Source organism: Dermacentor silvarum, chromosome 1 (genome assembly GCF_013339745.2).
Source record: "Dermacentor silvarum isolate Dsil-2018 chromosome 1, BIME_Dsil_1.4, whole genome shotgun sequence".
NCBI classification, from domain to species: Eukaryota; Metazoa; Arthropoda; class Arachnida; order Ixodida; family Ixodidae; genus Dermacentor; species Dermacentor silvarum.
In genome coordinates this window covers 410538586-410554783 of record NC_051154.1, presented here as the reverse complement: position 1 = coordinate 410554783, position 16198 = coordinate 410538586, and the positions used below count along the sequence as shown (strand labels likewise).

The 16198-nt window shown below is 49.9% G+C and overlaps 2 protein-coding genes across 2 annotated transcripts in view; one reads left to right on the top strand and one right to left on the bottom strand.

The window, feature by feature from the left end:
* The window catches only part of LOC119437580 (transcriptional adapter 1-like), a 72714-nt gene extending 61053 nt beyond the window's left edge, over positions 1-11661 (top strand). Inside the window, exon 9 of the mRNA XM_037704582.2 lies at positions 11380-11661. Within this exon, the coding sequence (XP_037560510.1) occupies positions 11380-11550 (171 nt within the window). The 3' untranslated portion in view covers positions 11551-11661. The remainder of the gene's footprint in view (positions 1-11379) is intronic.
* Positions 11662-14973: 3312 nt separating this feature from the next.
* On the bottom strand, positions 14974-15894 carry LOC119447107 (tigger transposable element-derived protein 4). Its single transcript, XM_037711478.2, has one exon. The coding sequence runs from the start codon at positions 15892-15894 to the stop codon at positions 14974-14976; it is 921 nt and encodes a 306-aa protein (XP_037567406.2).
* Positions 15895-16198: the final 304 nt, after the last annotated feature.

Genomic DNA, 16198 nt, shown 5'->3' with positions numbered 1-16198 from the left:
GAAGCTGTGAACATCTCAGCCAAATTTTGCAGTCGTGTGCGGCACGTGGAGTTCCCAAACGGAGCTCGAAACCACTTTTTTCTCACCCACTCTTTTCAAACAGGCTACCTTCTCCTCACCCATTTCGAAGCTGCTGGCGACATGTCGATATATGCAGGATTCCTATACTAGACGGCTGCTATTGGCCAATAGCTGACATCACTGAAAGAAGGGTGTTTGGATCAGCGTGCTTCTTCCTGCTGCTACCGTGTATATTAATTGTCGCAGTTAACTAAACAGGCTAAAGTAAACGAGAACTTTGTTTTGAATTTTGCTATCAATGACGCACTTCCAGGTAATCTGATGCCTCGCTCAATTTCCCTGCGGATGCTTTGCCGCCTCCCTCCTTGGTGCTGGCGTCAGGGCAGGCTCAGGTCAATCCGTGGAAGGTGCTGTTCCCATGAAGTGGTGGTATCGGGCTTATGCCTTCTGTGTCTACAGGAAAGGTTGATGAAAAAGTGATATGGCTATCCCATCGCTGCTTTACTGCCGCTCTTAGACAGTGGCAGTTGCCAAATCTTTATGAAAGGTACCTAATGTGACCTCTGTTTCTCGGGGTCATTGGTAGGGACTGTCCACAAAGTTAATGGGATTTATGTCACCTTATCAATTAATTTCCTATAGAATCAGAGCAACACTTCAGTCAACCAAGAGAATGGGCTGGCTTCAGGAAAGGATATTTTACAATGGATCACATCCATGTCATTAATCAGATAATGGATAAATCTGCGGAGTACAATCAACCTCTCTATATGGCTTTCATAGATTATGAAAAGGCATTTGATTCAGTAGAGATACCAGCAGTCATAAAGGCATTGCATAATCAAGGAGTCCAGGAGGCATACATGAAAATCTTGGGGAAATATCTACAAAGACTCCACAGCTACACTGGTTTTCCACAAGAAAAGTAGAAAATTACCTATCAAGGTGGGGCTGTCACTAGCAGCTCCACCAGCTCCAGTACGGAATGCCCTACCTGATCATACGGGATCCATTGGTGAGCTGTTATGCATGATACCAACGTACGCACAATATCAAAAACAGGCCACCACACAGATGGCGTTACAAACCGCGGATCGGAGGACCAAGATAATCAACAGAAATTGCACCCATGCCTTGATCACACAGCCGCCTGCAGCGAGAAACGGGTAACCGGAAGCACGCGTTGCCAACTCTGCCCGTCAGTTTGCGCAGATAAAGGCACAACATTAAAGCCAGATGACGTAACACCATGGGCTGGGTGATCTTTGTCCAGAATGAAGGACGTTGAGGGGAAATGAGAAAGGTAAATACAGTAGATACGATCCCGTTACGTACAATTTCCTGGCACCAGCGTTTGCAATCGAGAACACAAGAAATGACACAATTGAGTTGCACTTATTGTTTACCGGTTCATACGTTCATGGAAAACACGATCTTTTGACACCAACGTTCAATGCATCAGCAGACTGCGATCGCACGATACGTTTTCCGGCTGCTAGCTCTCGTTTAAACAAGAAAAGGCACGAGGCGTGCGCAATTGAAAACAGTAGCTGCCTGCCGGATCAGCTTCTCTGCAATACTCGCCAGCCCATCTCGCATGAAAACGCCAGTGCACACTCAGTTTCTTATTCCGGTGCCATTCTGCACGCCACATTTATAGCTATTGCCACCAACGCTATTACAATGAGCATATTGACCTATCTTTTTACTGCGCATGGTGTGTAGTGCCGTTGAAAGTGTACTGCACGCTTTCAGTAAGTGATAACTAAAACGCGCCGCCGTTCTACTGCTGGATGCGCAATGTGAACATCATGTTTCACTCCAGCAGCATCCGGCGTTGCCCACCAGCTCGATTTCCTTTCTTTTATTTTTTTTTTTTATTTATTCATACTGCAGGCCAACATACTGGCCCATGCAGGAGGGGCAATACAGTTGACAAGAAATGACAAAAAATAGACAAAAATAGGAAAATTTAAACAGTGCATGAAAAGGATGCAGCCCATGGCCACGTTATAAAATCAACATGTAATATGTAACTACAAGAAAAAGAACCGCACATTTGAATTTATACGTGAATGGAAAAAAAAAAAAAAAAGCTGTGCCAACAACAATCGGGCACTAGACATAACTAAATACACGAAATTTTACATAAATAAACGAGAAAATAGGTACAAATACTACTTATGGTTGTAATAATTTATGTGACAAATAGTTTTCTAACTCATTTGTGAAGTTCGCTGATTGTAGTACATCAACAGGGAGGGAATTCCATTCGTTTATAGCACGCGGATAAAAACTATTCATGTGAGATTTTGTTTTAGCAAATACTGGCGTAAGGGAAAGGTTGTGTCTATGTCTTGTTGTTCGAGCATTAAGAGGCTTTACATAAGGAGGCAATTGAAGACCGATTTTTCCATTTATGATGTTATGTAAAAACTGGAGACGACTAACTTTATGCCTGTGTTCTAGTGAACTGATTTTATTTCTAAGCATTACTAGGGACGGGGAATCCTCTCTTTTATATTTTCCAAAGATAAATCTAACGGCCTTCCTTTGTACACGTTCCAAACTCATGATGTCCTTCTTGGTATGAGGTGGTGGAGAAACATTTAATCAGAAAAGTACAGAGAGTTGCTCTACAGAAGCACTTGGGTGGTCTCCCTATTCCGGAAGTCCACTGGAAATGATCGCCGCTCGGGCGCGGGCCACCAGGGAGCGTTGAGCGTCCAGGGTAGAGCAGCCAAGCAGGAACTCCTCCCAAGCCTCTCTTGTGGGTAGGGGGAAGGGGGATGAAAAAGGAAGGGGTATGGAGGGGCATACTGCCATCATGTGATAGGTGTCGGCCAGGACCCCACAATGCGCACAATAGCCGTGTATACCCGGCATGAAATGCTGGGCGGCCGCAGGACACAAGAAGGTGTTAGTCTGCAAGCGTCTCAGAAGTCTTTCATCCGCTTTAGAGAGGCCCCGTGCAGGGTCTGGGTAAAGGCGGCGTGAGCTGTGATAATGCTCTAGAATTGCGCGGTACTGCGTAAGAGCTGAGGTGTCTGGGGTAGACGCAGAGTCGGAGGTGGTAACGGCCCGGGAGGGAGAGACGCAGGCAGCGGCATGCGCCGCTTCGTTACCGGGGAGACCCGCGTGGCCAGGAGACCAGACGATGCGGATGGAGTGAGGCTCAAAGCGCCATGAGGCCGCCCGAAGAAGGTGGGCGGCCAGAGGAGCTATGGTACCCTGGAGGTATCGGGAACAGGCGTAGCGCGAGTCCGTGATAATGACCCTTGAGGTCGGGTGAGAGGCGGCCAAAGCGATGGCCACCTCTTCGGCCTGTGTTGTGTCCGGCGAGCGGAAAGAGAGGCCATCAATGTGGTGGCCCTCAGAGATCACTGCGGCCGTAAAGTGTCCGGAGGGAGTTGGTCCCGAGATATCTACATAGAAGACGCCAGGAGAATTGGAGTACCGAGTGTGAAGAGAGGGTGCTCGGGCTAGGCGTCTGCCTGTGTGTTGAGTGGGATCCATGTTGCGAGGAAGAGGTTCAACCCAAAGTTTGTGCCGCCATAGCTCCGGGACGGAAGCAGGGGAAAGTGGGGTAGATATCGGGTTCAGTGAGAGCCTATCCAGAAGGCGGCGCCCAGGAGTCGTCTGGGACAGGCGATTGACTTGGTTGACGAGATGGGCCTCCCGCAACTCGTCATACGAGTTGTGTACTCCCAAGGCCGCAAAGCGGCGATTGGAGGTAGCAATGGGAAGGTCTAGTGCTCGCTTGTGAACCGAGCGGAGCAGTGCGTCCAGCTGGTTCTCGTGGTGGCGACGCAAGCGAAGGTAGGGAGTGGCGTAAAGGACTCTGCTGGTCACAAACGCTTGAGCCAAGCGGAGGGAGTGCCAGCCGCGGAGGCCGCCACGTTTGGTGGAGACCCGCCGAATCATACGGCTAACCTGCTCGCTAGTGCGTCGAAGACGGGCAATGGTAGAACCAGGGTTGAGAGTAGAGGAGATGTGGAGGCCTAATATGCGAATTTCCGAGACGACCTGTATCGGGCCAGACGGGAGATATATCTGAGGTGGCGGTAGAGGTGAGATTGAGAGAAGAGATGATTTGGTAGGGGAACATTCCAGGCCACATGATGAGGCATAGGTGTCCACAATAAGAGCCGCGCGCTGCATGCGGTCTTCAATTTGTGCTGGGGAGCCCGAGTTGGTCCAGATGGTAATGTCATCTGCGTATAAAGCGTGGTGTATGTCCTCTACCTGGGCGAGGAGCGAAGGAAGTTGGAGCATGGCTAGATTGAAGAGGAGCGGGGAGAGGACCGCTCCCTGTGGTGTACCCCGGGTGCCTAGTGGGTACGGACCGTGTTCTGCAGAGTCGATGCGGATGAAAGCGGTGCGATGTGAGAGGAATGCACAGATGTACCCGAAAGCTCTAGATCCGCAATTCGTGGTGCTAAGGTTGGTAAGAATACTACTGTGTTTGACATTGTCGAAGGCGCCTCGGAGATCGAGGGCCAGAACGGCTTTGTCATTGCGGCGCATAGTATTAGGTACAATGATGTCGTGCTGGAGTTGGAGAAGGACGTCCTGTGCCGACAGATGTGAGCGAAACCCAAACATCGAGTCAGCAAAGACGCCTTTCCCTTCCAGATATGCGTAGAGACGGTCGCGGACCATGGTCTCCATGACTTTGCCCGCACAGGAGGTGAGCGAGATGGGGCGCAATGCCTCAATGCTGACGGGCTTACCGGGTTTGGGAATGAATGTGACCACCGAAGTGGTCCATTCCGCGGGGAGGGGTTCTCCCTCCCATACTGTGTTGATTAAATGTAAGAGCGAGAGGTGTGCTGAGTCGGGAAGGTTGGCCAGGAGAGTGACCGTAATACCATCCCGGCCTGGGGCAGTACCTCGCTTCATTTTGGCCAGCGCCGCCCGAAGATCGGGAAGCGTGAAGGGGGCGTCGAGTTCGGGGTTGGGGAGCCCGGAGTAGAAGTACTGCGGGCCCTTGGGGTCGACGGTACGACACAGGTAGCGGTCGCAGAGGTCGTTCGCGAGTTGGCTCGTTGGGCCCTGATAGGCATAGTAGGCGCGACGAAGTTGGCGTTGTGTTTCCCCGCGGGTAGTGGAAGGATCCAGAAGGCTCCTAAAGAGCCGCCACGTACTCTTGGAGCTCATCTGACCTGCTGCCTTCATGCATGTATCGACCCAATTTGTGTCCGCAAGCTGTGCACAGTAGTCAGCTGCTTCCGCGGTAAGCGCCTGTATGCGGGAGCGAAGCTTACGATTTAGCTTGTATCGTCGCCATCGGCGGGTAAGGCTGTGCCGTGCCTCCCAAAGGTGGAGGAGGTGGGGATCTACTGCGGGGGCTGAGGTGGAGGTACAAATGCATCGGGTGTATGATTGATGAGTGTGGAGGGCGTATGATGCCCATGCCTGGTAGTCCTGCGGGGATGGGAGCAGGGGGAATGGCGTAGTGTGAAAAGCTGACCAGTCCGTGATGCGGGCTGGGCCCCGGATTTGGCGCATTTTCTGCGTCGGGAAGGCAATCCGAAGCAGGAAATGATCACTGTCAAGAGTGTCTTCGAGGTTCTCCCACGTAACATGTCTAATGTTTCGTGTGAGCGAGAGGTCCGGGCAGGTATCGCGTGTCACAGAATTTCCCAGGCGTGTGGGATGCGCTGGGTCGGTGAGCAGCGTGAAACCGAGAGTAGAGATAAGCTCCTTAAGCTTGCGGCCCCGAGCCTTTTCATAGTGGTACCCCCAGTGTGGGCTAGGAGCATTGAAGTCTCCAACCACCACAAGGGGTTGCCGAGCCGCCGCTTGGAGAGCCCGATAGAAGAGTTCCGCGAAAGTGACCCGTTGAAGGTGCGGGGGACAGTACACGTTGAGAATATGGATTGACTGGGCCCCGCGCTTCTGGGGAAGAACGGAGACCATGCAGTAATCATAGGGAAGGTCAAGGTCTAGATCGACCTGAACAGCCGTATATGATTTGTGAACGAGGAGACTGGTGGTGGTGCCGCCTATATAGGAGCAGTAGCCTGAAAGGGTAGGGTTTGGACCGGTTTCTTGGAGGGCAAGAACGGAAGGGAGAGAGCCCCGAGATTGAAGGAAGAGGAGGAGATGCGAGCGCTTTCGCCTGTTCCCGAAGCCCCTGGAGTTCCACTGGATGATTTCGAATTGAGATGATGGTGAATGTGTAGATGAAGGAGTCACCATGATGAAAATCCAAAATTTTATGGGTCATCCTCCATGCCCTGCCCCTGGCCTTGGGGAGCAGGAAGGGGGATGGAAGCCGGGTTGATGGCCGGGGAAGAGGAACCGGCTACTTTGCGTCGACGCGGGGCGAGCTGCTGCTCGTGGAGGCCGAGCGCGAGCGAGATGATCTGGTGCGGAACTGGGTGAGAGCCCAGGCCTGAACCGCCTGAACCACCTCAGCTACAATGTATTGTACATTAATGGTGGAAATTTGGTAGAGGACTACATTTTCTAGACGAGTAATACGGTCCTCGAGCGGCAGGGTGTGGTCTATAGAAAGAGGGCTCTGAGGTGCCCCCGTAACTGGTTGAGCAGCCGGCGCCGTGGACGAAGCCGGGGGTGCGGGGGGAGTACGCGGGGTGGGCGTAGCGCGAGGGCTAGGCTGAGGGTCAACGGGATTAACAACTGGGGCGGCAGTGGGGGGTCCTGCCGGTTTCTGTTGTTGCAGTTGGAAAGTTGCCACCTGCTTAGTGAGAGCTGCGATTTGCCGCTGAAGAAGTGCGTTCTGTTTTCGTAGAGCGGAGAGCTCTAGAGAAGGAGGGGGGGAGGGAGGGAGAGGCTGAGGAGCAGTAATCCCTGCCCAGCTGCTCACCTGAGGTGGCGCCACGACAAGCGGCGGGTAGTGCACTGAGGTGGTCGGCGGTGGGTTCGCCGGGGTCTGGAGACGTGATCCAGGCTTGGGTTGGGAAGCCGCTCGCGTGCCCGGTGACGGGGCTGCAGGTGGCTTCGAGGTCGATGGTGGTGTAGGTTTCCGATATTTCCCTGGACATCCCCGAGCGCCGGTTTCATGCGGGCCGGAGCAGAGAAGGCATGTCGGGTTACATTCGTGTTCAGCTAGGCCTTCCGAAGTCACTTGGACTTGAGTGCCACAGCGGGTACAGCGACCGGGAGTGGGTCGCGGGCAGGCCGAGGGTCGATGCCCAATGGTGCCGCAGAGGGAACAGGCCGGGATTGTCTTCTTGTACGGGCGCACGTAGGCCACGACACTGTGGTAGAAGATGAAGCGGGGTAGTTTCGTGCCCTCGAAGGTCACCACCGCTGCAGTAGAGTCACCGAGTTTGCGGACCGCCAGGATAGAGCCTTGCGACCATTCTAGTTCTGATTTGATGCGCTGTGGGGTTTCAGCCGGGTTGATGGTGATGACACCCCGGCAGATATCCCCGGACGCCTTGGCATGGCCCCGAAAAGGGAGCTGCTGGTCTCCCACCGGCAACTGGATGTCCCCAAGTAGGCGCTGCGCCATAGGTAACGAGGTGACACTGCACACGAGAACGTTTTGGTCCCACACTGGCCACACGTGGAAAGAGGTGGATGAGTGTTCTCCCAGGTATGCACGAATCGCGTGCGCCGGCACGATCGGACGGGAGGACCGACTTGAGCTCAAAAGGTGCGCGAGGCTTCAGCACGACGATGTAGTCGTCACGGGAGAGACGAGGAGTATGGCGGGGTCGCCACTTGGGTTGACGCCTCGGCGGGGAAGGTGGTGCGGTGCGCGTTCCGTCTGGAGAGCGGCGCGTGGACGAGCCGGAGGCAGCCACCTGTGGCAGGGTGGCGGCGCGCGACCCTTGGCCCTTGGGCGGAGCCGCGGCCTGGGATTGCTTCCGTTGCCAGAGTTTCACCATGTCGGCTAAATACTCGTGCTCCGAGGGCATGGCTTGGTCCGAGGAGGTGGTCTCCATCGTCACGACCCGAAGTGAGGTCGGGTCATAACCCGTAACCGTGGTGGCGTCCGCCATCACGCCGGGAAAACCCGGGCGATGCGGAGCTAGGCCTAACGGAACGTCAAGCCCAGCGGGGAGCCGTCGTGGAGATCAAACACGCAGAAGTTGCCGAAAAATGGGCCCACCTGGGAGCGGGTGGTATCCGGGTGAAGCAGAGAACTTGGCGGTGACGATGAGTCCAGAATTTTGGGACACTGGCGTGAAGCACCGCAATAATCGGTGATTATTGACGGAGCCGATGCGGAGAGCGTCCGCCGTCTTCGAGCGCCACCCGCGTTCTCTTGGTATGAGGATCCCATACAACCGCCGCGTATTCAAGTTTCGATCGCACGAATGTGTTATATGCTAAAATTTTGGTGTTTACCGGTGCCTTTTTAAGTTTTCTTTTCAAGAACCATAATTTGCGCAAAGCTGCTGAACATGTAAGGGAACTATGGTCTGACCAGGAGAATCTGTTAGTGAATGTGACGCCTAAGTATTTGTATTTTTCAACATCAGTTATTTTTGTATTGTTTAGAACATAAGAAAATATACTAGGTTCCTTTTTCCGTGTTACTCGCAGCAAGACTGTTTTATGCACATTTATTTCCATGCCCCAAAGTTTACACCAATCGGAAATTGCAATAACTGACTTCTGCAAGCATGCGTGATCGTTCCGTGAAGCTATTTTTTTAAATATGACACAATCATCTGCAAATAAATTAACATGCACATCATCGGGGATTTCGTCTATTATATCATTAATATAGATAAAAAATAAAAGGGGTCCTAATACGCTGCCTTGCGGTACGTCCGAAGTTACCTGACGGACACTTGAGGAGCATTTATTAATTTCTACGAACTGCTGCCTATGTCGGAGATAGGCCTGGATCCATGATATAATATTTGAAGGAAGACCAATGCACTCAAACTTGTGGATTAATTTTCCATGGGGTACCTTATCGAACGCTTTACTAAAATCAAAAAAGAGCATGTCAACTTGTCCAGACGAGTCAAGTACTTCAGAGATTTTGTGAACAACTGACACAAGCTGAGTTGAAGTCGATAATCCCTTTCTGAACCCATGCTGAAGTGGAGATAGGATATTGTGATCTGTCAAATACTGACGAATAAAGCCTGCGACAATGTGCTCTAACAATTTGCTGCATGTGCTTGTAATAGAAACAGGACGATAATTTGACACTGTAAGGCGATCACCCTTTTTATGAATTGGGACAACTCTTGCCTTACGCCAGTCTGATGGTATCTCTGCTAAATGTAAGGATAATTTGAAAAAATCTGTTAAGAATACACATATCTGTTCTGCATACCTTCGTAAAAATGGATTCGGAAGCTTATCAGGGCCTGCAGATTTCCTAACGTTGATATTAAGGAGCATCTCCAAAACACCTTCTCGGGAAACCATAATGTCGCGTAAGAAAGACCTATTTGTATTGCATCGTTCGAATTCATCTAGGTCAGAGAATACACTTCCGAAGTAATCATTAAAGTGCTCAGCAATTATGTGGGCGTCTTCAGTCATTTTACCATTAATCTTTATTTTATGTGATGCCTCTTTTGATGGACTTAAATAGCGCCAAAACTTCTGTGGAGCATTTGAAATAAAATCAGCAAGACTATGACTGAAGAATCTTTCTCGTGCAGCTTTAACTTTTGCCAGTAATTCACTTTTTAATTCATTGACATGCGCACTCTTTATTTTTTTATGTTTTTGTTTCATTCTTTTCAACTTCCGCCTAGTTTGGATAATATCTCTGTTGATCCAAGGGTTACATGGATGTTTCTTGACCCCCTTCAATGGAATAAATTTTTCAATACAATAAGTAAGTGTCTCTGAATCTTTGCCATGAAAGTTCGACATCATCTTGGACAATATTAAGGTGCAGGTCCAAGTAATCAATTATTGATTCATCATCTGCTTTAGCATAATCTCTAACCTGAATTTTTTCTCTGGGTAGTCTGACATTATTCACAGCCATCGATGACGAAAAAGAAATCAATTTATGGTCGGAAATGCCTGTTTCAATTTCAACGGTTCCTTCACCGAAAACTTCGCTGAGGAATAAGAGGTCAAGAATATTCCCTCCGCGAGTACACACATTAACAACCTGCTGGAGACTGAAAGTTAGCATGATATCAATGAGTAAATCAGAGGAAAGACTGTGTCCATAACTCCAATTTTGCCATTCTGTTTGTGGGAGATTAAAATCGCCAGTAATTATTAAGCTTTTTCCTCTAAATTTCAAAAGATGATTATATAATTTCTGCATAAATTGATCATCAGCATTTGGTGTCCGATACACAGAACATAATATGAATGGCACATCCCAAACAGAGACACTCAAAAACAAACTTTCATGGTTATCAATCTGCTCTAGTTCCCTTACAACAACACTATTCTTTGCAATAACTGCGACGCCACCGCCTCGTGAGCCCCTATCTTTTCTAAACAGCTGGTGGTTTGGCGAAACGATTTCATCATCATGCACCCCATCGTGCAACCAAGTTTCAGATATAACACACACATGAGGATCGTAAACCAGTAAAATATCCTGCAGTTTCTCTATTTTGTTGACAATACCTTGGGCATTTAGTGAAAGCAGCCGGAACTGCTGCAACTGTGGTTGCTAGTCGGTGGGTCTTGAGCGCATTTCTGCCCTGTCTTTTTTCTTTGGAATTAGTTTCCGAGTGTTTAGTACGTCATCCCAAAAGAACAAGTCGTCGTCAACTCAAATCTTATCATGAATAAGGCGAACTTTTCTGCCGCTGTCTTTTTCTTCTTGCGCACTGCTCCATAGAAGACGGCGCTTGCGCAGCGTGTCTGCACAATAATCATTTTGCAATGATATGCCTGTTCCCTTCAATTTGTGTGCGTTTTTCAAGAGAGCTTGTTTTTCAGAATAATCCTGTAAGAACGCAATGTCTGGCTTTCGTTGGTTTTCCGCTCGCCGTCCTGAAACACTACGCAATAGGAAAACAACAAAATGCGTGTCAGGCCTGCTGGAGCCCCACCAGTTCGACGCACGTTGGCGTCTCGTGCCGCAACAACTTGCGCAGCGCTTCGCCTTACGTAGATGCTAACTACAGTTCAGTAACTACAGTGCTAACTACAGATGCTAACTACAGTTCAGTCGGTCAAACTTTTTTGTTACTTCGGATCGTATGTTTTTCGGCTTTTTTTTTTTTTGAAAACATATGAAGAAGTTTCTACTGTATTGCGCTCGTAGTATCTACGCTCCTACTAAGCTCGTTATAAGGCGTTTTTGAGGCTTCGAAAGGGGTTGGTTCAGGGCCCCTTTAAAGGTTGCCGAAACTTTTGTCGATGAACTAGGCCGTCGCAGATGCTGTTGATGTGTGTGGAAGGGTCCTTGACTGTGGGGGATGAATGGTGCAGGTTCGGCGCGACATCCTGCTGGCGCACTCTGTGCGAGCGCGGGCCCTGGAGCACGCCCTGGCTGCCCAGTGGCACCCGAGCCACGAAGAGCTACGACAGGCAAGCATCCACGAGCAAGAGGAGGCCCTGCGGGCACAGCTGCTTGAGCTTCACCAGCCGTGTGTCTGGTGACCTCTCCTTTTGTGGTGGGCTTAGGTGTAATGGACTGTGTCCCACAACCATTACTAATTTGTTCTGCTTAGGAATGAGTTTAGGGAAGGCAATAAAACAGACCACACTCGACTCTCATCTCCTAGGGGACTGATGTAAATCAGTGTAGCACCCGTGTTCCTTGTGTTTGTTTTATTTGTGCTATATTGGCTGCACCAAGTACCAACTACTGTGTAGACCGCTTGTAACGCAAATAGCCGAAGTCTCGAATATCCGCATTATAATCAGTACTGCACTAGTATAACCAAAACATCGATTTTCAAGGCCTGTGCATATGCAAAACATGTAGACTAAGCAGCCGCGCGTATCCGAGAATCATAGCGTGCAACCGGGAGTTTTGCATCTGTTTAAATTTACGAACGTTGAAAGGTGAACGTCCAACTACCCGTGGTCTTCGCATGAAGCAGACAAAGTAATAATAATTTTAAAAACGAAAAAAAAAAACAACGGCAACCGAAATTTCAAGCGCAGTGCAGTGTCTCATCCACTTTCTCGGACTGATCGGCGTATGCACGGTGTCGAAAACATGGCGACTGCGGAGCAAGTTGCCGCCATTCGAGTGTTGCCCGTGCCCTCACTTTCATTATCAAGCTGGTTTCTCCCTTATCTATGTGCTGTACAGCCATTGCAACACACTTTGCTGACTCGGCACCAAACCACAACTGGTTATGCCTAGCCGGTGGGGGTGTCGGGTGGCATGCCGTCACGGGAAGCTCGCCTTTGATATGTTCATACCCGTAGTCGATTACATAGAGACTACGTATGCGATTACGCGCACGGGATCAACTGACAGCAACACGTACGAAGTGGAGTTTTGATTCCTCGGGCGATCAGCCGCGGTGACTACTATGAATGCCTACAAAGTTTGTATGTGCATACACTGGTACGAACGGCAGAAGCTCAAAGTGCACATAAAGCCTAATAGCTCCAAACTAAATTTGTGGAACACTGCTTAAACTGACAGCCTCGCACGCGCGATATCTACACTTCACAGCGCGCATCGCAAAGGGTGCACAGAAACTAGAGCCGTGTTCAGTGCAAAGTGCCCTGCTGATAAGCAGCTGAGCAAAAGGCTTCTCCATCAACTAGGCAACCACCGTGTGCTTGCATCACGCTGCTGCCGCTTTTTTTGTTCATTCGTTCGCGTCTCATGCCACTCCTCCGCATCGCCCTCATTGCTCTCTTCTCCCATCGGCAGGCGCACCTCTTTGAGAAGCATGCTCGCTACCACGCTTGGCAGCGAGATTTTCCCGTGGAAGCCGCATTATAACCGGTATTTCGTCTCGCGTGGCTGCACTGTAAGCGGTATGCATATACATGGAGTTCTATGGGAGGGTAAAAGGGAGTCAGAAAAGTCCGCATTGTAGCCAGTTCAGCACTTTAAACGGTTACGTTGTAAGTGGTCTAAGCTGTAACTACCCCAAGAAGAAGTTATTTTATGTTAAGAGTGCATCCTGATTGTGGCATACGCTATATCTTTTAATTAGGTATCTCAAAGATATTCAGGTGTTCCCACTTTTGCAACTGGAATTGTTTTATTGATTGACTTTTTAATAAAGCCCAGGTAGCTGTGCAATTTCGTTCCATAGAAAAATGAAGAAGTTATCCAACAAAATGAGTTGGAAGGCTAGCAGCTTCACTATAACGTTGTACAGTAGAACCCCGCTGATAACGTTTTTCACGGGACCGTAAAAAACAAAAAAAACACGTAAGAGCCAGGAAACGGGAAAAATTGAAAAATGAGAGCAGTGGTGATCAGCATGCTATTTTATTTCAGTGCTAGCGCTTGACAAAATAGTGAAGCGTTGCCTGGCACATTTTCTCACGCCCCAGCAGCACGAGGCGGTTTTTGAGAAGTGCCGTGTGACACTCGACATTGTCGCTTGAGTGCACGTACCTTCGGAGTAAATCTAGTGCTGCTACGGCCGACGAGGAGGTTGGATCCGGCAGCTGCCCCCTTTCACCCTCCTCCTCAACTTTGTCTTCACTGCTGCACACATCGGCCGCGATTTCGTCCACAGATAAAACCGCGAGGTGACAACGGCGTCATCGATAGAAACGTAATCACTATATGCGATTCCGTCACCAACAGTTTACAGTTTGCATCGCTGTGCAGAGTTCTTCGCAGTCAACGAAGGCTTCATCTCCAGTGGCTTCTGCTGTGCCTGTGCTGAAGCACTTCGTGAATCAGTGTTGAACCGTACTTGCAGTGACAGGGCTCCATGCTGAAGCTAAATAGTAGTGCATGGCATCTATGATTGTGATGCCTGTCGCCTGCTTGCCATGCTCCACATTGGCCAGAGATCGCTTTACAATGCATTTTCTGTAGAAGTGCTTCACGTTTTTGATTATGCCAGCCGAAGGTGGCTTGTGGTGTTGGCGGGGAGAAAAACCACCTGATATTTTGTAGCGACTTGGTGTATTTCGGATGCGCAGAGAAGTTGTCCAGAAAAAGAATTACTTTTCTGTCCTGGCAGCCCATCTTCGAGTCCATATAAGCCAAAAAAATCTTCAAAAAGAGCATGTCATCCAGGCCTTGCTATTGTTCCTGTAGTGGCAGGGCAGGTGGCGGATATTTTTGAAGCAGCGTGGGTTCCTAAATTTGCCGATAACCCAGGGTTTCATCAATTCGGAGCCATCGGAGTTGCAGCAGAACAGCACTGTTAAGCGTTCCTTGCTGCATTTTCCTCCGTGGCAAGCCTCACCTTTTAGGCTCACTGTCTTGGATGGCTGCACCTTGAAGAAAAGGCCTGCTTCATTGGCATTAAAGATGTCCCTGGGTGCGTAGCCACTGATAACGGATGCCACGGTCTCTTTCCAGGTGTCGACGCTTGTAGCCTCTCTCCGTTGACCGTCCAGTAACGTATCCCATGCCTCTTTTTAAAGTGGTCGATCCATCTGTTTGACACACAAAAACTGTCGATGCCCAGCTTGTCGGCAATCTCAACCGCTTTTTCTCACAAGATGGTGCCGTTGAAGTTGACTCCTGCGGCCCTCACTTGTTTAAACCGCTTGAATATGGCCTCATCAAGCTGCGCATGCTCCGAACCCCGGGCTTGCTTGCATCCGCCGGCTAAGTTTCTAGTGTTTTCTTCAATTTCGCTTCTTTTTGCGATAATGGTGTTGAGAGTTGAAGGCGTTAGTCCTAGTTCCTTCGCTATACAGTAGCCGACCGATTTTTCGGACCTGGAGGGGACCGAAAAATAGTCCGAATAAAACAACAGTCCGAAAAATCCGTGAGTTGGAAAACCGAACTTTATTTCAGCTAAACTGGACTGAAAAAGTCGCGGATGCTCCCTTGCTTCAAATTCCTTCTGTTTGCAATGACGTCTGCTTGCATCTGAGCAAGCGTCATGTTTTCGTCATAAATGTTGTACAACAATGCTAGAGCGTTGGCAACGTCTTGCGGCGATGGTTGCGGGCGGCCGCATGCGTCATCCTCACGTCGGAGTCCGAGTCGCTTTGCGGCGGCGCGGTCACTTGCCGCACGATCTCGTCGTCCGTCAGCTCCGCGCACAACTCTATGTTGTCGTCGATTGCGGCAAACTCGTCAAAAGTAACAGCTGCGGGAAGGTCCATCCCGCTGCTGCGCAAATCAGCAATCAGCTGCTCACCGTTGTCGATGTTTTCAGCGGTGCCGATTGCGTCCCCAGGGCTGGCCTCTTCACAGTTGCAAAATCCAGCATGCCTGAAGCAATTCGCAATGGTCGAAGGCTGAACAGCCTTCCACGCATCTGCCAGCATGCCGAGTGCCGAGAACAGGTTCACGGAGTAGCTTTTTCCGCTATCGAAACACACGAGTGTGCGGCCAAGTAAACGGGCCCGGTAGTGCACCTTGAGGTTTTTGATGACACCTTGATCCATCGGCTGGAGCACACTAGTAGTATTCGGCGGTAGGAACTCTAGTCGAACAGCTTGCAGATTGTTAACGGCGCCGTGCGCCCCACAGTTGTCAACAAAGATGACGACTTGTCGCTTCTGGCGCTCGAACATACGGTCCAGTCGGCGGAGGTAATCCTCAAACAAGCTTTGAGTTATCCAGGCCTTTGTATTGCTGCTATACCATACAGGCAGGTTCTTCACGCCCTTAAAGCAACGCGGGTTTTTTGCCTTTCCAATTACCAGAAGAGGCAGCTTCTCGGTGCCATCCGCATTTGCACCGACCATGACTGTCACCCTCTCTTTGCTATGCTTGCCACCAGTGCAGGCCTCACTAGAAAAAGAGAGTGAACGGTCTGGCAGCATCTTGAAGAACAGACCAGTCTCATCACAGTTGAAAATGTTTGCGGGAGCAAACTCTTGCATGATAGCGTTCAACTTGCTTGTCCGGTAATCCGTGACAGTGGATAGATCAACGGCACCGCTCTCCCCGCAAACTTTCTTGAAAGAAACTCCGTGCCTTTTTTTGAAACCACGGAGCCAACCATCGGTGAACTTGAAATCATGAATGTCCATTTTAAAGGCAAACATCTCGGCTTTTTGCTTCAGTAAGTTGCCCGAAACAGGGAGATTCTTTGTTACAACACCTCTCAGCCACAGCTGCAGGGCCTCTTCGAGTATCGGATGTTGTCCTTTCCGGTCATTTTTTTTACCTTTGCAGTGCGACTGT

What these genes read in the sequence shown, in the direction of transcription:
- LOC119447107 (XM_037711478.2), bottom strand. Translation starts at nt 15,894, where the DNA reads ATGCAAGAGTTTGCTCCCGCAAACATTTTCAACTGTGATGAGACTGGT.